The 21,897-nt window shown below is 41.7% G+C and overlaps 1 protein-coding gene across 7 annotated transcripts in view; it reads left to right on the top strand.

Moving 5' to 3' along the window:
- Window positions 1-21,897, top strand: part of Hecw1 (HECT, C2 and WW domain containing E3 ubiquitin protein ligase 1) — a 306,170-nt gene that overhangs the window by 282,084 nt on the left and 2,189 nt on the right. For all 7 annotated transcript variants that reach the window (XM_069998137.1, XM_069998173.1, XM_069998127.1 and 4 more), the window contains 5 exons: window positions 8,532-8,630; window positions 9,489-9,618; window positions 12,569-12,715; window positions 16,205-16,319; window positions 18,799-18,997. In XM_069998137.1, the coding sequence (XP_069854238.1) occupies window positions 8,532-8,630; window positions 9,489-9,618; window positions 12,569-12,715; window positions 16,205-16,319; window positions 18,799-18,997 (690 nt within the window). The remainder of the gene's footprint in view (window positions 1-8,531; window positions 8,631-9,488; window positions 9,619-12,568; window positions 12,716-16,204; window positions 16,320-18,798; window positions 18,998-21,897) is intronic.

Below are 21,897 nucleotides of genomic sequence, written 5' to 3'. Positions count from 1 at the left end.
GCAACCAGGGACTTCAGTGCCAAGGAGAGACCACCACATTTGAGAAATATTGATTCAGATACTGACATTGTTAAGAGCCTACCAAATAAGAGGAGGAAAAGCTAGCTGTTTGTACAGTTTTCTTGCCTATAGTTGAAATCAATCTGAGGTAGAAACAACATGGTTGGTTTGGGTTTTATTTTTATTAGATTTTTTCGAATACATGAAAGTTTTAAACACACAAAGTTTGCCAGTGCTGGTGGCTCACATCTGTAATCCTAGCCACTTAGGAAGCTGAGATGTGAGGATCATGGTTCCAAGCTAGCCTGGGCAGGAAAGTCTGTTGAGATTTTTCTCTGCAATTAATAACAAAAAATCTAGAAATAGAGCTGTGGCTCAAGTGGTAGAGCCATATTCTTGAGAGTTTTTTTTTTTCTGTTCAAGGATAGCACCTAGGCCTGAGTTCAAATCCCAGGACAAGCACAAAAAATTAAAGAAAGAAATGAAAGGGAAGTAGTGCTGTGGCTCAAGTGGTAGAGAGCTTATCTTGAACTGAATAGCTGAGGGACAGCACTCAGGCGCAGACTTCAAACCCCACTACCGACAAAAAAAAAAAAGAAAAGAAAAGAAAAGAAAACACAAAATTCCAAAAATGAAAGCAATAACATTGGGTAAAGCATAGAAACAAACCATGTGGGAGTATCCTGAAGGTTTTCCATACTTAAATAATGATGCTGAGGAAGGATAATTATTTTTAATTAATCAACGTTTTAAGGATAAGGAGCGAATATCTTTGAGATTATTTTTTAAATGTACTAGAACTTAGCAATTATCAAGAGCTTTTAATCTTCAAAGCACCTATTAACATTAAATACTTTTCTTTTTAATTCCCCTGTGAGGCAGGTAAGCAAATATTAGAATTATTATCCCTTATTTGTAGATGAGAAAAGGTTGGAGCATGCCCATGAAGACTTCAGATTGGAAAGACTTTTATTTTTTTCAAGTTTTTAATGTGGACAAGGTGGTCATCCTGGGTGACAGCTTTCTCTTTAGCTCTCCTGTATGCTTGTTGTATTTGAAAAGAAATTATATGGAAATGTGTGTGTGCAATCATTGCTGGAGAATGGAAAGAGTTTGTGCCTTGCACAAGAATGGGAGAAGCCATTGCAAAGTCTTCAAGCTGTTAGGTTTTAAACTGAAGAAAGGCTTCAAAAGAATTCACAATAATTAACTTGAGCTATTTTCATTTTCTTATGTCAGTATCCTAACATAAAAACTAGGCATTCAAATTGTGATTTGATTAGTAAACCCAAACTTTCTTGTTTGGGCTTTGTTTTTTTGTTTTTTTTTTTTTAGTGTCACATTATTGATGTTAATGCTGCCAATCTTAAAAGTTTTTCTTTGAGGACAAAGGAAATGAAAGTTCTACACAAACAACATCAGATCTGAGAATATATGGTCAGTAGGGTGGCTATGAAATCCTTCGTCTTGACAGAATTCCAAATACTGTTAAGTCATGATAATGTACTTTCCATTTTGATTGCTGAAATGTCAAATCAGACTAACAGAGTCAAAAATCTTTCCTTCAAGAAACTTTTTAGTCTATTGAGAGAAGTTTCAAAAGTAAAGTGTGAAAGCCAGACACTGGTGGTTCATACCTGCAATCCAGTTACTTAGAGGAGACTGAGATGTAGAGGATCAAGGCTCTAGGCCAGCTGAGGCCGAAAAATCTTTGAGACTCAATCTCCAAAATAAGTAGCAAAACACAAGACTAGAGGCATGGCTCGATGGTAGACCACCAAGCATGAACAAAGAAAGCTGAGTGAGAATATGAGACCCTGAGTTCAAATCTTGATATAGGCATATACCAAAAAAAAATGTGAATGAGGTGAAAACACAAAGGTTTAACTTCTGTTGAGCCTCAGTTTTGAAAATAATTGGCTGAGCTTAAAAAAAGAGTGAATTGAATTTGGTATTGATAGAGGAGAACCCAGAACAGACATTTAATCCTAATAAAGCTGAGAACAGAGGCAAAGTATCCAAATAACCTCAGGACATGTGGAAAAGGAGACACTAGTGGAGACATATAAACTAGTGGAATAATATCAGGAAAATCATTCAAAAAATAAATAGGAATGCTCTAGATATGTGATATAATCTAGGTGACAGACTCTATCTATGCTGAGAACAAGTCAGACATATGTCTTAGGCTCGTTAGGGACAAGATAGAGAAGAACTTCCCACTTTCATATAGTGAATAGCAAATACAGACTCCAAGATTGGCTTTCCACATGATCAGATTTCTTCCTACCTGCCTGCTCTCTCAGATTGGAACACAAGGCTTCAGTCTTCCTAGGAAAGAACTCTATTTTTTTTTGTCAGTCATGGGGCTTGAACTCAGGCCTTGGCTTTGTCCCTAAACTCTTCTCAAAGCTAACACTTTACTACTTGGCATTACAGTACCATTTCTGGTTTTCTGGTAGTTAATTGGAAATCAGAGTCTCACAGACTTTCCTGCTCAATTGGCTTTGAAGCATGATCCTCAGATCTCAACTTCTTGAGTAAATAGGATTACAGGTGTGAGCCACCCACACCAGCTTAAAACTTTTGAGCCCTACCATCAGCCCTTTTTGTTCTAGTTATTTTTTAGATAGAGTCTCACTTTTTTCTCCGGCCTTTTTGAACCACAGTCCTCTGGAGTAGCAGGACTGTCATCTGACCATTTTTTTCAAACTCAGTGCTTCATATTTGTTAGGCAAGCTCTTGACTGCTTGAGCCACATCTCCAGCCCTAGAGACAATTTCTTTATATTCTTATCTCAACGCGTATGAGTTAATTCTGTTATCTAAAGGAAACTCCAATCAGTAGATCAATTTTCAAAACAATAGAGCTGCATAGCTCATAATCGTTCAATATTTCCTTTCATTGCTTTGTTTCACTTATGTATGTGTATTTCCTGCTAGAACCAATTACTTAAATAGCTTCAATCCATCTTTGGTCCTGATTATATCAGTACATAGAGTTTTGATAGTATGGGAACTAGATGTTGTCAGAACCCTTATTATTATGCCAGTCATGTGAGAATTACAGAATATAATTCCTGCTTATTTAAATAATTCTAATATTTTCCTGACATGTCACATTATTAGATTATATGTTCCATGGGAACTTGGGGGCCTTGTCTGTTTTCTCTAATTATCCCAGCACGTAGGACAGTACCTTTGTTAGGTTTTGAGATAGAGTCTCACAACATAACCCATCCTGGCTTCAAATTCAGAATCCTCCCACTGCTGAATGCAGGGTGACAGATAGGTGCCCCCATGCCCAATGTGGCTTAGTGGTAGAGTGCTTGCTTAGCATGCATGAAGCCCTGGGTTCAATTCCTCAGTACCACATAAACAGAAAAAGCCAGAAGTGGTACTATGGCTCAAGTGGTAGAGTGCTAGCCTTGAGTAAAATAAGTTCAGGCCCTGAGTTCAAACCTCAGGACTGGCAAAAGAAAGAGGAGGTACTATTCACAATTTTTAAAAGAGAATTTTTGCTGGGGTTGCAGGTATGTCTCAATGTCTTAGTTGATAGATCACTAGCCAATGAGCAAAAATGTCAGGTACCAAGTTCAAGTTCCAGTCTCACATCTTAAAAAAAAAATCAATTTTTCAAGTTTGCCGTGACTCAATTTCTACTTAAAATTTTAGAATCAAATCGATAGTAAGTTGTTTGCAGACTATATGTATAAGTCTTTCAGAAGAACTTTCTCTTAAAGAAAAAAAAAAAAGTTGTCCGCTTGGCTTATGGTGTTGAGGAAAGCCTTCCTGCTCTCACTGACCCTGTAGGGCAGATATTTTAATGGAGAGGGGCAGAATTGGCAACATCAAGGTGGGCAATTAATTTCAGTCACTAATTAGCAATCAGAAGATAATATCCTGTCAGTTGGCTGAGTCTTTCATGGCAGATGAAGGCAACTTCAAGTTCTCTCAGCTAGTTTGTAAGATGGCATCCACACAGAGAAGTGATGAAATTCAGGACTAAGTTATGCCTTACCTCTGCAGTATTTAAACAATTTTTTTGCAGTGCCCAGAAGAGAGGATTCTTTAAAAACCCTTGGAAAACATTATCTGAATAGCAGTAGGTACAGAAAATAGGCAGAGGCTAACACCCCCCCTATAGCCTTGGTCCACATTCTTTCTTGCCATCTGCTTCATCAGTGCCCCTTCTGACCTTATTATCACCCAAAACTGTGCCATAGCAGAAACGGAAGTCTCTCAAATCCTGCCAGCCATCATTCTGTAGCCAGTATTCTCACCTCCTCTCCCACTGCAGCTGCTCCCCCAGTCCTTGCACGCTTCCAGAGGCCTCTCAAACTCTTCCCCATATGTGCAGTTCTGTCCCCTTCACCTTTGCAGCCCTGATGATGCACAAAAGACTCCATTGTGGATCAATATGGGCACTGGCTCTCCTGTGTGCAATGCCAGAGCTCTGTCCTGTACCTCCAGCACAAGAGATGAAGATAATCCTGAGATGCACATTGCTGTCTGACCTCAGCAGATTATCCCGCCATCTCTCAGGTCCTTTTTACTGGTACTTCTTCCACTTCACAAGTAGGGAAACCGCTACCAGCCACTGCCACCCCCACTTTCGGGAGAGAGCTTCACACCTTGCTGGAATAGCAATCCTGAGATGGTCACATCCAATTTCCATACCCAGTACAAGTGTCCCCAACCGTGATGTGCTAGAGGTTCCTCCACAATTCTAGACACACCCTCCTACTCAGGCTCTGGACCCACCCATTGCATTCCATTCATTTTCTCTCCCATCTTCATGTGTTACACTCTTCCTTCACTTCTGGCTCCTGTTCCGTATTTACTTCTTCACCTAACAAAAACCTGAGTGATTTGCTATGAAAATCCTACTGAAACACTACCCACTTCAATTCTGAGAAGCTACCATCCCTGGTTTTCCTTATCCCTCTTTGATTAGATGTAAATAACCATTCAATAGTAATGCACATTCATTATAAAAAATTTGAATACACCTCCAGGTGCTGGTGATTCATGCCTGTAATTCTAGCTACTCAAGAGGCTGAGATCTGGGGATCATGATTCAAAGCTATTCAGGGGGCTGGGAATGTGGGTTAGTGGTAGAGTGCTTATCTAGCATGCATGAAGCCCTGGGTTTGACTCCTCAGTACCACATAAACAGAAAAACCAGAAGTGGCACTGTGGTTCAAGTGGTAGAGTGCTAGCCTTGAGCAAAAGAAGTTCAGGTCCTGAGTTCAAACCACAGGACTGGCAGAAAAAAAAAGCCAACCAAGACAAGAAAGTCCATGAGACTCTTATCTCCAATTAACCACCAAAAGTTGAATATGAAGAACCAGCTCTGAGCATAAAAGCTCAGGGACAGTGCCCAGGCCCTGAGTTTAAGCCCCAGGACTGGCACAAAAAATAAATAAATTCTCAGCGCCCAGGCAACTCCATCATCAACCCCTCTAATAGAGAAGGACAAGGTAAGACAGAGGAGTCGTTGTCTGGAATTTGTTAAAATTAAGATGAACACAGACCACCCAGAAAAAAAGATCCGAGGCAACCCTGGCATTAGCCAAGGAGTTCTGAGACACAAAGGCTGAGAGAATAGGAGCCATACTCTAGCAAGGCCTCTAGGATGGCTGCTCAAGCCAGTTATTGGTGGATCACTCCTGTAATCCTAGCTACTCTGGATGCAGAGACCTAGAGGATCATGATTTGAAGCCATCTGTGGCAGAAAAGTCTGCAAGACTCCATCTCTATTTACTAGCAAGATGTCAGACTGAAGAAACAGATCAAGTGGTAGAATGCCAGCCATGAGCAAACAAACAGCATAAATATAAGATCCTAAGTGCAGGGGCGGCATACCTAAGTTCAAGCTAAGTGTGTGTGTGTGTGTGTGTGTGTGTGTGTATGTGTGTGTATGTGTATGTGCATGTGTGCACAAACACATACACACACATACAGAGTAGCAGCTCAAAAGCCAGTTGTGGTGTTGTATGCCTCTAATCCCAGCTTTGTAAGACTGAGGAAGGAACATCATGAATTCAAGGAAAACCTGGGCTATAGGGCAAGATCCTATCTCAAAAAGAAAAGAGGAATGGCAGATAAAAAGGGAGAGAAAAGAGGGAACTAGTGGTTCACACCTGTAATCCTAGCTACTCAGGAAGCCAAGATCTGAGGATCACAGTTTGCAGCCAGTCTAGGTAGGGACGTCTGTAAGACTCTTATCTCCAATTAACCACCAGAAAACCAGAAGTGGTAGTGTGGCTCAAACTAGTAGAGCTCTAGCCTTGTGTGAAAAAGCTCAGGGACAATGCGCAGGCCCTGAGTTCAAGCCTCACAACAGACAAAAAAATGTAGTGGGGTGGGAAATGGGGAGAAGCAGCACCATGGCCCAGGACCAGAGATTACATATAATACAGACAAGATTCCTGAGACCCCCAGAAAGGAAGGAATGATGTAAGTCACCAGCACCCACTCCTCATTTTGTTTTTTTCTTTTCTTTTAAAAATAATGTTAAGGGCTGGGAAGGTGGCTCAGTGGTAGAGCGCTTGCCTTGCATGCTCGAGGCCCTGGGTTCAATTCCTCAGCACCACATAAGCAAAAAGAAAAAAGCTGGAAGTGGCGATGTGGCTCAAGTGGTAGAGTGCTAGCCTTGAGCTGAAGAGCTGAGGGACAACGCCCAGACCCAGAGTTTAGGCCCCACGACCGGACCCCCCCCAAAAATAATGTTAATGGGTTTTTTATTCTGTCTTCATAGGTGCATATGTAAAGCACTCCAATCTTATCCACCCTCTCCATTACCCTCTGGCTAGTTTTCCCACCAAAAACAACCCCCTTTTACATTCATATAATTTTTAAACAATTGGGGGAGTGGACTAGAGATGGAACCCAGCTTGGCCCATGCTATACAAACACTGTACTATATGTGAGTCGTGTCCCTAAAGCCCTCAGAGCAGAAAATCTTTGAGTCTAAAAAGAGCCTCCTCAAAGGCAGTGGAATTGAGTTCCTTGGAAATGAATGAAAATAGAACTGAGAAAAGTTGCAAATAAGTCCATGAGTAGATGAAAATCAAATGAGATAGGGAGCAGAGAGACCCCCCCACCCAGCAATTTCTGGGGTAGGTATAATGGCTAAGATCCATTTGGTGGGTGGCCACAGGGTGTTAGACAGGCCTAGCAGATGGAAGCTGGCTTAAGAGCAAGGCAATGACATGATCAGGCTCCAGGTAGCTTCGGTCCACCAGGAAAAATTTCAGGCAACCAATTGCTCCAGGAATAGTATGACATCTGGAGGTGGGCAAGGCTATACAACCAGCTCTTCCCAACAAGGAGTTTGTTCACTGGGTGTGAAACTCGCTCAGCTTCTCTCTCATCACATGATGATTACATGTAATACTTCCTGTCTGTGAGCTCCAACGGCACATGGGACTCATTCTCAAGCCCTCTGCCTCTCAGCACAGACTTTCAGGTGTTAAAGAGTGCCTGAATAGTGAAGGAATCACTTTCCAGAAAGCCTTCTGTGTCCTTTGGGTCTCCTTTAGGTTTGGTGTTTATCTCTAATTCCTCCATTCCTCTTCCTTCCCTAGAACTTTGTTCTGCTTAAATCTTATCATCGTGTCTGAGAAGAGTCTGGAAATAAAATGACTGTAGCCTGGTTCATGAAGTAAAGTACATATCAAGCACACAAGCATTGTTTATAGTAAAGAACAAGGAGGAGACAGGGATGTGTGCCTCCCTCACAACATTAATCAGTAAATTAAAGATGAGTAAATTAAAGCATTTAAGATGACATTAGGTGGTATGACAGATGTATTAACTGACATATGGTAGATTGAAGGGAGAATCGAAATAGTGTAATGCCTTAGAAGTGTCAAGTCAAAAAGGGGTAACTGGGGTCAAGGAGAAAGGAGAAAGGGAGAATCAGTCAAGAATTCAATGTATGTGGGGCTGGGAAGGTGGCTTAGTGGTAGAGCACTTGCCTTGCATGCATGAGGTCCTGGGTTCGATTCCTCAGCACCACATAAACAGAAAAAAAAAAAGCCGGAAGTGGCACTGTGGCTCAAGTGGTAGAACGCTAGCCTTGAGCTGAAGAGCTGAGGGACAGCGCCCAGGCCCAGAGTTCAGGCCCCACGACCAGAACCCCCCCCCCAAAAAAGGAATTCAATGTATGTCCTATAAAACGAAGAAGACTGAGGGAAGGGTTAGGCAGGGGAGAGATGAGTGAGAATGTAAAAAGGGATGACATTGATCATAAGCTGCATTGTTTAATGGTAATTCCTTTGTACAACTACTTAAAGATATTAAAAAATAAATAAATAAAATTAAAAGATGATGACTACACAGAAACACATTAGATTGGACCAAGGGAAATAGCCCATTGGTAGAACATGTGCTTAATAGTATAGGAGACCCTGAGTTTGGTCTCCAGCATGACAGAAATAAAAGTGAGATACACATCAAGTTAAAAGATTTGACCACACTCACTTTCACTGACAGCAAAACTTCTCTGCCTTGTCTGTGTTCCAGGTTCCGGTTTAGTGGTCGTATCCTTGGCCTGGCTTTGATCCATCAGTACCTTCTGGATGCTTTCTTCACAAGGCCCTTCTATAAGGCACTCCTGAGGCTGTAAGTGCTCCATAAAGCATGGATTTTCCCAGCTCTGCCTGCAGTATGCCACCACTATCCTTTCTGGCACCTTTTGTCCCTGTTTTGCAGTAACCATTCTTTTGTGGTTTCTGGCAGTTTCCTGTTCTAAGTGCTTACATATTGCAGGTCTCTTTAAGTGTCATAAAAAGGCATTTGAACAGGTGCCAGTAGCTCACACCGTAGTCCTGTCTACTTGAGAAACTGAGCTCTCAGGATTGCAGTTCAAAGCTAGCCAGGGTAAGGAAGTCCATGAGCAACTAACCACCAAAAAGCGAGCATTAGAAATATGGCTCAAGTGGTAGTATGCCAGCCTTGAGCAAAAAAAGCTCAGGGATAGCACCCGGGCTGTGAGTTCAAGCCCCAGGACCAGCACACACACACACACACACACACACACACACACACACACACACACACACACACACACACACACACACACACACACACACAAAGCATTTGGAGATTCTTATCAGGATAAGAGAAGACTGCTGGCAAATACCATACAGCGTATATTAATCTGCTTATATAAAATTATAATAAGTAAATATGTTACTGATGATTATAATAAGCATTTTATTAAAGTCAAACTGACTTGTTTATAACTTAGTTGTTTTATAATGGAAAGCTATGAGTCAACAGTTCCTTTGCAAAGGAAAATTACTGAAGGAACCAAATATATTGACTGTACTGACTCATCAGTGAATTTAAAAGTATGGAATTTGAATTTAAAAGTATGGAAATTGCAGGTTTAGCCAGCAATGGCATCACTGCACTTTGGAATGAAGTGTGGCAGCCATTTTTTCAGCTCTGTGTCTGCCTTGCCCTGAATTCTCCCAGGCCCTGTGATTTGAGTGACCTGGAATATCTGGATGAAGAGTTTCACCAGAGCTTGCAGTGGATGAAGGACAACAATATCACAGACATCCTGGACCTCACATTCACTGTTAACGAAGAGGTGTTTGGACAGGTTTGTGTGATGTGAGACTGGCAAACAGATTATGTCCTTTATTGTGAAAAACACATAGAACATTAACACATGTTAACTATAAAAGTGGCTGCTTCAATGTTATTAAGTGTATTCACATTGCTGGGCATCCTGCCTCTAGAATGTTTCCTCTTACTACACTGAAACTCTATCCATTAAAAAGCCATTCACTTCTCTTACTCCCTGCTTCCTGTCAACCTCTAGGAACTTGAATACTGTAGATATTTAATATAAGTGAAATCATAAACCATTGGTCTCTTTATTACACTTCACATAATATTCTCAAGGTCTATCCACATGGTAGCATTCTTTTCCATTTTACCTGTACATGCTGATTTTGCTTATCTGTTCATTTGTTGATGGAGACTTTGGGGCTACTGTGATTAATGCTGTTGCAAATGTGAATTGGGATCTGTCTGTTTGAGTCCCTTCTTTCAATTCTTTTGAATTATGGGGATAAATAGTTCTTTTGAATTACATGAATGTATAATTCCAGAAATTGAATTGCTGGATAATATACTAAGAGGATTTTGTTTTTTAACTAGAGAACAAGGAATCTCATTCATTCAAACCATGATTTTCAGAGATACTTCCTTTAATAACTTTCCCCATGTCCTCTTCCTTCTTTTTTTTTTTTTTTGGTGGGCTTCTGGGCCTGGGCGCTTGTCCCTCAGCTCTTCAGCTCAAGGCGAGCACTCTACCACTTGAGCTACAGCGCCACTTCCGGTTTTCTAGTGGTTTATTGGAGATAGGAGTCTCACGGTCTCTCCTGCCCGGGCTGGCTTTGAACCGCAATCCTCAGATCTCAGCCTCCTGAGTAGCTAGGATTACAGGCGTGAGCCACCGGCGCCCGGCTTCCTTCTTTTTTTTCTTAGTATGATGTTGTCCTACTTTGTACACTCTTTTGAAAAATCAACAACAGAAATGGAGCAGAAAAATTTTAACAAAACATAATGTGTAAGGTGTTTCTTAGATTTGCACATCTATTAAAATAATTCTTTTCATTACATCCAGATACCTTTCCCGCCGCAATGCACAGGTCTCAATACTTTGGCAAAAGATACAGCATCCCCCTGATTTCTGCTGGCATTTATTTATATGAAATTAAATCTTCTGCTCCAATAGATCCATATTTATCAGAAATATCTCTAGCCTGAGCAGATTTAATAACCGAGGTGCTGAGAACATCACTTACATGACGCTCAAACCCAGAATGTATGATCATTGGTAGTAGGTTGTGATGAGACTTGTCAGAAGATTCTATAAGTACCTGGGCAGGCTGGGTCTGTGGGTGTGGCCTCCTCGCTACCACCCCATCACCAGACCCCACTCTAGCAACCCATCTCAGTCATGAACTGCGAATGGATAGTAAAAACAGTCAGAAGTCAGTTGTATTTCTTTTTGTAGGAGCACACCTCTGAAGAGTATCCTCATGCATAACTGAGAAAGAATATGTTTAAGATTATGTTACTCATTGACCTGTCCTACCTATGTATATGTGCTCAATGAATAGTTAAAGTATACTATGCCTCTGGAAATAGGCACTTTTATTACATCCTTCATATAATCCCCGCCAGACAAGGTAAATGGGTAAAATATACACAGTTATTTGCAGATTATATTAAGATGCCTGGATAGTCATCTTAAAATGGATAAGTTAGATCCTTAATCTATCTTGCCACAATGATGTACATTCCAACTAAATCAGAAACCTGAACAAATGGGAAAACATAAAACAAAGTAGATATTTAATTTTAATATTGGAACAAGGAATGCTACCATAAATATTTCACAAACTCTCAAAGTCAAAAAAGATTGGCATAGTTCAATAAAAGTATTTTAAATTCTGCATGGCAAAATGCCTCATACACAAGACTATCATGTTATAATAGTCAGTGCAGCAGAAGACATAACACAGACAAAGGCTAGTCCCTTCAATATTGGAAGAGATCTCATGAGTTAATTAGAAATGGTGAATCAATAGCCCAGTGAAAAATTAGCAAAGTTGTATAAATAGCCTCCAGAAAAAAAATAGGAGGAAACACCCAATCTCATTCATTCTTGACTTTAAACAATATATTAAAGCTACAGTGATTTGCCAGGTTCCTTTATTATACTGTCAGGACTCAGTGAGTTTATTGATTTAGTTGCTGGGGTAGAGGAACACAGTAGGTGGCAGTGGTTTGCTCTGTGACTAGCTCCTTGGTGATATTTGTCCATTTTAAATTACATGCCTTTGGCTCAGCATCCATGTCTAAGAATTTTCTAAGAACAGCTGACCAATATTTTATAATTCGTACTGGCCACCTAAGGGAGTGAAGGTATGTCTAAATTATGTGTACATACTTCTATTTCAGTAGGTATGCCCACAGTAACATGTACTCATTGCAACATTCTGCTCAGGTAAGGGACCATCTGGGACATTTCCTTTTTAAAACAAAAAAAAAATTATTTTTCTTGTCTTTAAGTAGATGCACAAAAGAGTAACCATCCAACAGGTCAGTGGCCTATGATTACCATGCATCTTGATCAATGTCACCTATTTTATCATTCTCCCTTATCCCTCCAAGCCCTATCTATCCCCTCAATTTTTCTAGTTGCCTAGACCATTCATTGAATAGGAAGTTTGCCTTCTCCCTTACTCTTCCTCTCTTCATTTGTCTTCTATCCCCATTACACCTTTGAATTAAAGGAATGTGTTTCCTTCTTCTAGAACAAACACTGTAGCTCTTCTGAGGTGCTTGAGAACCAAATAACCAAAGCTTTCTGAGTTAATTTCAGAAAAGGACAAAGGGCTAAGGAGACAACAGGTGACCATGTCAAACTACATAAAGAGGAATTCTCGTGTAGTCATCCCCTTTAAAATCACAAGGACTCCTTGGGAGACGAGCTGAAATTGACAGGCATCGTGATCTTCCTCTTCCCCCTCAAGGTAACAGAGAGGGAGTTGAAGTCTGGAGGTGCCAACACCCAGGTTACAGAGAAGAACAAGAAGGAGTACATCGAGAGGATGGTGAAGTGGCGTGTGGAGAGAGGTGTGGTGCAGCAGGCAGAGGCCCTGGTGCGAGGCTTCTATGAGGTGAGACTCAGCCGGCCTGAGGAAGACAATCCTCCTCCCACAGCCTCCTTAGAGCTTTGTCCTAGGGTCTCTGCTCCTCAAGGCTCCTTGAAGACTAGCAAATCAGTCTGTGAGATTAGAAAGAAGCAAAGCATGCCAACAGCTCAGCTCTCCTTTCCAGAATGCCAGGAAGACCTCGCTGGGGTAGAAAACTACCTCTTATCAGAAGTGGAAATTATTCTCAAAAGCCTAGCATTGGTGTGGCCCTGCTATGCCAGACACAGAAACACCCAGCTTCTCTTATCAAGGCATATAGAACTGGGGTTTCCTTTGGCTAACTGAAACAAACAAACAAACATGAAAGCAAGGCATTGGGAGATGATTTCCACTCTCAGCACAGTTTAGTTTTGTCAGAGCAGAACTTACTTCCAGGTAATCCCTGTTGAACCATAAATTGAGGAGACAAGGAACTGCTAGGCTTCCTGTGCATAAAAATGACACCCTTACCCAAGCACTGGTTACTCACACCTATAATCCTAGGTACTCAGGAAGCTAAGATCTGAGGATCAGGATTCAAAGCTAACTAGGGCAGGAAATTCCACGAAACTTTTTAAATATGTTTTTTCATTGTAAAGATACTGTACAGAGGGGTTACAGTTACATGAGTAAGGTAATGAGTACATTTCCTATCGAGCATTGTTACCCCCTCCTTTGCTTTTCCCCTATCACCTCTTCCCTCCTCACCTCCCCAACTCCTCACTCCCCCCCCCCACCACAACGTTGTAAAGTTCATTTTCAACAGTGTCTTGTCCATCTCATTGTTACAATGGGTCAACCTGGATCCTTATTTCAGCATTTTGTTACTTCCCTTTCCCTCCCCAAATTAGAAAAATGTATATACAAGATGCAGGGCACCAAATCAAATACAGTGAAAACAGGGGTTATACCATCGGGAAAGAACATACAAAAGAAACAAAAAATCACATAGTACATTATAAGTAAAAACAACAGCAAGAAAGACAAAACCTCTTGTGTCCCTATCTTGGGGTTCATTTCGCTTAGCACCATCCTTATATGGTCATATACGCAAAGCTTTTGATCTTTTCTGCTTGTCCTAGATATATACTAGTTATTGCAGATAAGGGAAACCATGGGACCTATGTTTCTTTAGGCTTGGCTTACTTCACTTAATATAATTTTTTCCAAGTCCATTTGGTGCTATCATTGGACAAATGGGATTGCATGAAACTGTAGAGCTTCTGCATGGCGAAGGACATAGCTAGCAAGATCAATAGAAAGCCCATGGACTGCAAGAAGATCTTCACTAGCCATACAACAGACAAGGGTCTTATATCTAAAATATACTCATATCTAAAATAACTCAAAAAATTAAGTCCCCCAACAACAAATCCTCAAAGAAACAACTGCCTGATGAATAAGTAGGCTAAAGACTTAAAGAGAGACTTCCCTGAAGAGAAATTAGAATGGGCAATAGACACATTAAGAAATGCTCAACTTCTCTAGTCATAAAAGAAATGCAAATGAAAACAACATTGAGATTCCACCTCACCCCAGTCAGAATGGCTATAATCAAGAAATTTAATAACAACAGCTGCTGGAGGGGATGTGTCTAAAAGGGAACCACACTTCTGGGCATTTACTCAAATTATTACAAACAAGGCCATACTAAAGCTACCAGCACAACTATGTTTATTGCAGCATTATTTACCATAGCTAAGATAAGGAACCAACCAGATGCCTTGATGAATAGGCTTCTTTTTGCTCAAGGCTAGCACTCTACCATTTGAGCCACAGTGACCAGGGTCAGTGCCCAGTCCCTGAGTCCAAGCCACAGACCAACAAAAAAAGAAAAAACATCCTTACACTTCACCAGTTTGGATATGAGGATGGCCATCTGCTGGTATCTCATGCATGTAATCTAAACCACTCAGGAGGCTAAGATCTAAGGATTGTAGTTCTGAGACAACCTAGGAATGAAAGCCTGTGAGAGACTTTTATCTCCCATTAGCCACCAAGTGGTAGAGAATTAGCCACCAAGTGGCTCAAGTGGTAGAGAATTAGCTTTGAGCAAAGAAGCTTAGGGACAGTGCCCAAAAAAAGGAAGAAGGAAGGAAGGAGGGAGGAAGCAAGGAAGGAAGGAAGGAAGAGAGAGAGAGAGAGAGGGAGGGAGAGAGGGAGAGAGAGGGACTGTAAAATGTTTTCTTACAGCTTGGAAAGTTCTTTTGCCCTGTCAGGATGGGCAGGAACATGGGTCAGTGTACATCCACCATTAGCTTGATTAAAGAAGGCATCATGGCAGATGCAGCTTGCACCTGGCACTCTGCCAGGAGATGCAAAGCACAGAGCTTGAATGAACACTTTCTTACAGATATTTAAAAGAGGGAGGAATGCCAGGCACCAGTGGCTCACACCTGCAATCCTGGATACTCAGGAGGCTGAGATCTGAAAATCTTGGTTTGAAGCCAGCATAGGCAAAAAAGTCCCTGTGAGCCCCTTATTTCCAATTAACCACTCAAAAACCAGACATGGTGCTGTGGCTCAAGTGGTAGAGCGCTATCCTTGAGCACAAAGAGGCTCAGGGACAGCACCCAGGCCCTGAGTTCAAGCCCTACAATGGACAAAAAGTGAGGGGCAGGGGGAGAAATCAAGGGAGGAGAGAAAGGAAGGAAAACCCAGTGATTTTAGTATTCCATGTCCCATGTTAGGAATGAGTCATAATTGGAAGAGTAAGTACATATTAAGTAGAGCAAAAGGTATGTAGTCACTGCAAGCTGACTTGCACATTTTGCCTTTAAAATTCCATGTTTTGTGCAAACTTAAGTGTGACTACTGAGTGAAGCCACATTTGTTTGGAACATCACCATCAGAGATATGTCTGAAGTGGAGAAAAAATAACATGATCTTTATTTTCTTTATTTTTGTTTCCACCTGGGAAAGGCTGCATTCTAAAATGTTTAACTCTGTGGCTGTCTTCATCCATTCAGACTGCTATAATAAGATAACCATAGACTGGGTAGCACATAAACAAAGAAATCTCTTCCTCACAGTTTCAGAGGCTGGAAAATCCTAGCTCAGTCCACTAACAGATTCTGTGTGTGACGGTGGTGCACTTTCTGGTCACACATGGCAGCTTCTGGCCATGTGCTCACACCGTGGAAGGTTTTTCCTAGGGCTTTCCCTCAGGCCTCTTTGATAAGGGCACCAACCTCATTCACGAGGCACCCCATAACCCAGTCACCTCCCAAATATTCCACCTTCTAAGATCACCACTTTGAAAGTGAAGATTGTCATGCAGAAATGGGATCAGAAACATAAACATTTAGATCTCAGACTGCTATTGGTTGGATTTGAACTCAAAAGTGATTGCACTGGGGAAAAAAAACCTACAGGAAATTATAAACAGTGCTCAGTTTCCCAATCTAAAAGGAAAGCAGTAAATGTACCCTTCCTGCATGCCTGAGCCGTGAGCTGAATTCATCTGTATTTCAGGTAGTAGATTCCAGACTTGTCTCAGTGTTCGATGCCAGGGAGCTGGAGCTGGTGATAGCTGGGACTGCCGAGATTGACCTGAATGACTGGCGGAACAACACGGAGTACCGGGGAGGTGAGCTGACAGTGAGATCTTAACAAATTGTTGTTGTTGTTGTTGTTGGAGTGAAGTCGACTAACATGAAATCAACCATTTTAAGGTCGACAATTCAGTAGAGTTTAGGACATGGAGAATGTTCTTCAACCCTACCCTTTAGCTAGTTTTAAAACATAATTATCACTCCAGAAGGAAATTATGTACCCATTAAGCAATTGTTCTCCACTCTCCTCTCTTTCCTCTAACCAACCCACAGAAACTCAGTCTGCATTAGGTTTCTGTGGCTTACATGTTCTACATATGTTGTATAGATAGAATCACACCAAATGCTATCTTTTGGGTCTGTTGCTGGTACTGTGGCTCAAACTCAAGGACCTCACACTCTTACCTTACTTGGCTTGCTATCTTCATGGCTGGTGCTTTACCACTTAAGCCATGATTCTAGCCCTGCTTTTTGCTGGTTAATTGGAGATGAGTCTCTTGGACCATAACCCTACAGGTTTCAGCTAGGATTACAGGCCTGAGCCACTAGCTTCCAACAGGTCTAGCTTCTTTGACTTAGCATTCTGTTGGGAGATTCAGCCACATGGTAACATGTGTTACTATTTCATTCTTTTCTTAGGCCAAGTAATAATCTGTCATCTGCATATATGATTCATCATTTTGTTGTGATTTGCAGTGCAGTGTGAGAGATTGAAACTAGGATCCTGTGCTTGCTAGACAAGTACTTTACCACTAAGCCACATACATTCCCAGCCCAATTCATATCACACACACACACACACATACACACACACACACACACACACACACACACACACACAATGGTCTGCTGGGTATTGGTGGCTCACACCTGTAATCCTTGCTACTCAGAAGGTTGAGATCTTAATATCCTAGTTCAAAGACAGCCTAGGCAGGAAAGTCCCTGAGACTCTTATCTCCAATTAATGACCAACAGAAGCTGGGAGTGGAGGTGTAGCTTAAGTGGTAGAGAGCTAGCTTTGAGCAAAAAATCTCAGGGAGAGTGCCCAGGCCCTGAATTCAAGCTCCAGGTCAGCACCAAAACTAAAAATAAACCTTGGCCTTATTTCAATGCAATGCTAATGCTTATTCTGCTTCCACCTGAACTTTCATTCATAATCCCTGGCCTAAGTCTGTGACAACTCACAGAGAATACTCCATGTATAAAGCAGCTCCCAGGAGCCTGCATGTCATCAGGAATGTTGTCTCTCTCCTATAAACATGGAGCTCCCTTTGCCTCAGTCCTGATTTTCTGCCACAGGGTCCTAAGTATGGTCTGTTTGAGTCCAATTTCCAGTCCCTCCTTACTATTCATTCTTGCTAAACTAGCCTTGCCAAAATAGGCCACTTCCCTATCCACAGATGAGTTCCTTATTACTTACAGGAGTTTGGTGGTTTTTAAGCACTTTTTTAAAGCATCAAAACTCATTGTTCATAGACGGTATTGTAGAGAAAGAGAGACAGAGAAAGAGAGAGACAGAGAGTTAGGGGCACCAGCTTAGCATCCCTCATTCCCCAAATACACTCAGCCACAAGAAGCCTCGAGCCTCTGGGCTAGCCTAAGGTGTTGAGTCAGAACATCTCTGCTCACCCAAGGCCTCTAATGCTGCCAACTCTCTTCCCTATCCACACATTCTCTTCTGTACTATCAGGTTTCCTGGTTCCTGTGTGCTTTCCTCCGTCTCTGTATTCTTTATTTCCCCTGCAAACATGCCCTCCACATCCCTTCTACCTACAAGTGCTGAGCTCCCTCCCACCAAACTTCCTTTATGATGTTTGCTCCATTTCTACCCCAGCCCATATAACTATCTCCCATCTTTGAATGTTTCTTCATTTGTAGTGAATCACTTATCTTAACTGATCCTACTGAGGCTGGTCTCTCTATCCATGCTCTGAGAGGGTCAGTATGTCTCCCATGGGCCCAGCACGTCTGAGCCTAGGCTTGACTTGGAAAACAATTGTGTAATGGGACAGAATTTCCTTTTGAGGGGAAAATGGCTGGGGGAATCCTGAGCCTTCAACAGGCTTGCTGTTCATCTTCATCCTCTTTCATGTTCTAGACTCAGCCATGACAAGTGAAACACCAGAACAACTAACACATAATGAGATGCTATATTCACGGAGGGTCTATCTTAGCCAAACCAAGCCTTTTCAGTCTTTGGCTACATTTATATAAGTCAAGAATATTCCAGGGAAGTGTCCCAATTGTTTAAATAGAAAGCAAATGTCTCCTAGGACATGTCTCAGAATATAAACTCCTTTTATAAAATAGCTATTTTCTAAAGCTGTGTTTTGTTTAAAATGACCTAGTTTAGTTGCACAAATGCTTTTAGACTTACATAAAGGCCACAATTAGTGAAATCAGCAGACCAAAGCTACCGTTTGGTTAACATACCTATTGTGCTCCATTCTCTCTCTGTGACTGCTTTGTGCTTTTCCCAAAGCCTCTGTTCTTCTCTGTCCTTGGTCCCATCAGGTTATCACGATGCACATCTTGTGATTCGCTGGTTCTGGGCTGCAGTGGAACACTTCAATAATGAGCAGAGACTAAGGTTGCTTCAGTTTGTAACAGGAACCTCCAGTGTACCCTATGAAGGTTTTGCAGCCCTGAGAGGAAGCAATGGGCTTCGGCGCTTCTGCATCGAGAAATGGGGGAAAATCACATCTCTCCCCAGGTACAGAGCTCCCACCAACCTTCAGGAAAGCTCACAGAAGAGTGCAAAGCATTTTAATTTAGGTGATCATCCTTTGTGATGGAATCCTTGCTTTTCATTCCAAGTTTCTTTGTTATTTGAGTTACAAGTGAGTTGTACCTGAGATTTGGGTTAACCTTATATCCATAGTGACTTTTTGATGATTGATGGCCACTGGACTGCAATGGCTTGGTGCATGTGCTAACCACAGAACACTTTCTTATCCATATATAGTCTAACTTAATTTCAAGTGGAATGTCCGAATACAGGGAGGAGGACAGCAAGGGCGTTAGTCAAAAATGATGGAAGTGCCAGGCACCAGTGGCTATGCTGTTAATCCTAGCTACTCTGGAGGCTGAGGTCTGAGGATCATGGTTCAAAGCCAGCCTGGGCAGGATAGTCTGTGAGACTGTTTTCTCCAATAAACTACCAAAAGCTAGAAGTGGAGCTATGGCTCAAGTGATAGAGCACTAGCCTTGAGCAAAAGGGCTCAGGGACAGTGCCCAGGCCCTGAATTCAATCCCCAGGACTGGCAAACACACACACATACACACACACACACTCACACACACACACACACACACACACACACACACACACACACACACACACACACACACACACACACACACACACACACACACACACACACTGGAAGTTCAAAATAACCCCTCCAGCATAATAATGTATACCTACATCATATCACTAGAAATTCCATATTGGTGTGTGCATCATTTTCTTTCTGATTGAAAAAAGAAAGGTGTATTTGAAAAGAGGAAAAGTGTATTTGGATTCACAGTTTTGGAAGTTTCAGCCTGTTACTAGTTGGTCCCATTGCTTTGGGCCTGAGTGGGATAATATTCACCTGGCAGAAGGAGGCTCATTCAACTCACAGCCAGATGGGGGAAAAAGTGGAGAAATAATAGAGTAGAATCTCCATATCTTCTTTAACAGCAGGCTCCCAATGGCCTAACTTCCTCCCAGGTGGCTCCCCAGCTTAAAGATTCCACCACTTCCCAATAGTGATGGACTTCCTGGTCCCTACTTACCTTGTGGGGACCATGCCTTCAACACATAGGCTTTTGAGGTATTGTTCTAGACCCCAACCACAATAACTTTTGCTAAATCCCTAACATGCAAAGGTGTACTGGTCTATAGTTCTCATGAAACTTTCTGGTGTCCTGAGGTTATCTGATGTTGGTAAGTACTGATGGATATTGGGGGTATCCAATTCTCAGAGTCAGCCTTCACTTGGGTCAGCAGCAGAACCTCAGCTCATCTGCCTAGTCCCATCAAGAGTTGAGTTTCCTGAACTAGGTCTGCCAAGAGAATGAAAAGGCAGAATTTCCAGTCATGATAGATTTTGAGAATGTTGACATCAGCAGAGTGGAATTTGACATGGTGGCATTGGAAAGATCCATGAGGAGTTTCAAAACATCAATTAGGAGATGAAGGTGATTCACTTGGCTAGTAAGCCATGTGAAAAAAGGCCAGGGCCTTAAGTCACCATAAATATGACCCAGTTCCTAAAATCATTATCACAATGATGGCTGCATTAATAAGAGACTCTTGGGATGATTCAGAGGGTTATGAAAGGCATTCATGTGTATTCTGTGATCCATCCTCCCAGTAACCCTCTGTGGTGCACACAACACATATTATTATTTCAATTTTACAAGTGAGAAAACTGGGGCGCTGAAGGACTAGCTGACTTTCCCAAGGTAATAAAGCTACTCAGGGATCTGAAGATGGTCTTCCACATCTGATTCCATTGCTCACTCACTGCTCCACACTGAACTGGCCACTCTTGGTCCAGTGCACAGACAATGAGGTCAGCCAGTGTTCTGTGCTGTCCAAGCCACACCTGGAGGGTGGTGATGATAAGCATGAAGGAATGCTGGAGCCATTGTGACTTGGTTATATTCATTCATTCTCGATGAGACAAAGTAGAATTTATCTAGGGGAGTTAACCAAGGCTATTGGTAAATACAACAAGAAGGAACTATTAAAGTGGCACTGGCCATCAAGAGCAAGTGCTGTCTGCTAATGCCTTCAGTTTATTCCTCCAGATTATCTCTTATGAAGTTAATTTGGTTCTTTCTAACTTGTGAACACGAGATTTTTTCTTTCTACACACAAGGGTTGTTAAATGATCAGTGGAAAGAAACCAAGATATCTGCTCACCTCTCACTCCTATTTCACCTATTCCAAAGGGCACAACTGGGATTTTCCTGCCCCACTTAACTTGATTAGCCATGGCCCTGTGTATGTTCTAGTTTCAGAAATTTGGAACACTGAGAATAAAACTGTGATCATGGTCTGATTTCATGTACTGACTTTGCTTTCCCTGTCCTTCAAACACTCTAGTGGTATGCAAAATATTTCAACTATTTTCTTCTTTGGACATGAACTTGAATCTTAGATAATGATTGCAGATAACTCAGATAATCTGTCAATTTTTGTATTTCCTTCCAGTCATGTCCTTAAGATCTAAGGCTCTTAAGACCTAAGTCCTTAAGACCTAAGACTCTATTGTCCTGTGCCTGTCCTACGAACTGAAAAGGATAGGGGACTGGGAGAGTGGGCTGGTGTTTGTCCCACAAGAACAATGAGACTGTTACCAGGAGGAGGAATGGATGGATGGTAGGAAGGCAAAACACCAGCATCATCCTCCCAGATTCTCCCAGTGCAGAAAATTCCACTTCTCCTCTGCCTCTTCCCACCTTCCTTATCCAACACATACCTGGTCACCTCACTTATATAATTTTTATTTAAAGTACAAACAAGATACAATTTCCTGAAGGATCTTGTAATCAGAAGAAGAATTTTACCCAATGATGTTCCAAGGAAAAGAGTTTCATTTTGTTTGTGTATGGGTTGGT

Source organism: Dipodomys merriami, unplaced genomic scaffold (assembly GCF_024711535.1).
Source record: "Dipodomys merriami isolate MVZ:Mamm:240054 unplaced genomic scaffold, mDipMer1.0.p SCAF_104, whole genome shotgun sequence".
Classification (NCBI taxonomy): Eukaryota; Metazoa; Chordata; class Mammalia; order Rodentia; family Heteromyidae; genus Dipodomys; species Dipodomys merriami.
The sequence above is the reverse complement of the archived record's forward strand: the minus strand, read 5'-3'. Positions and strand labels throughout refer to the sequence as shown.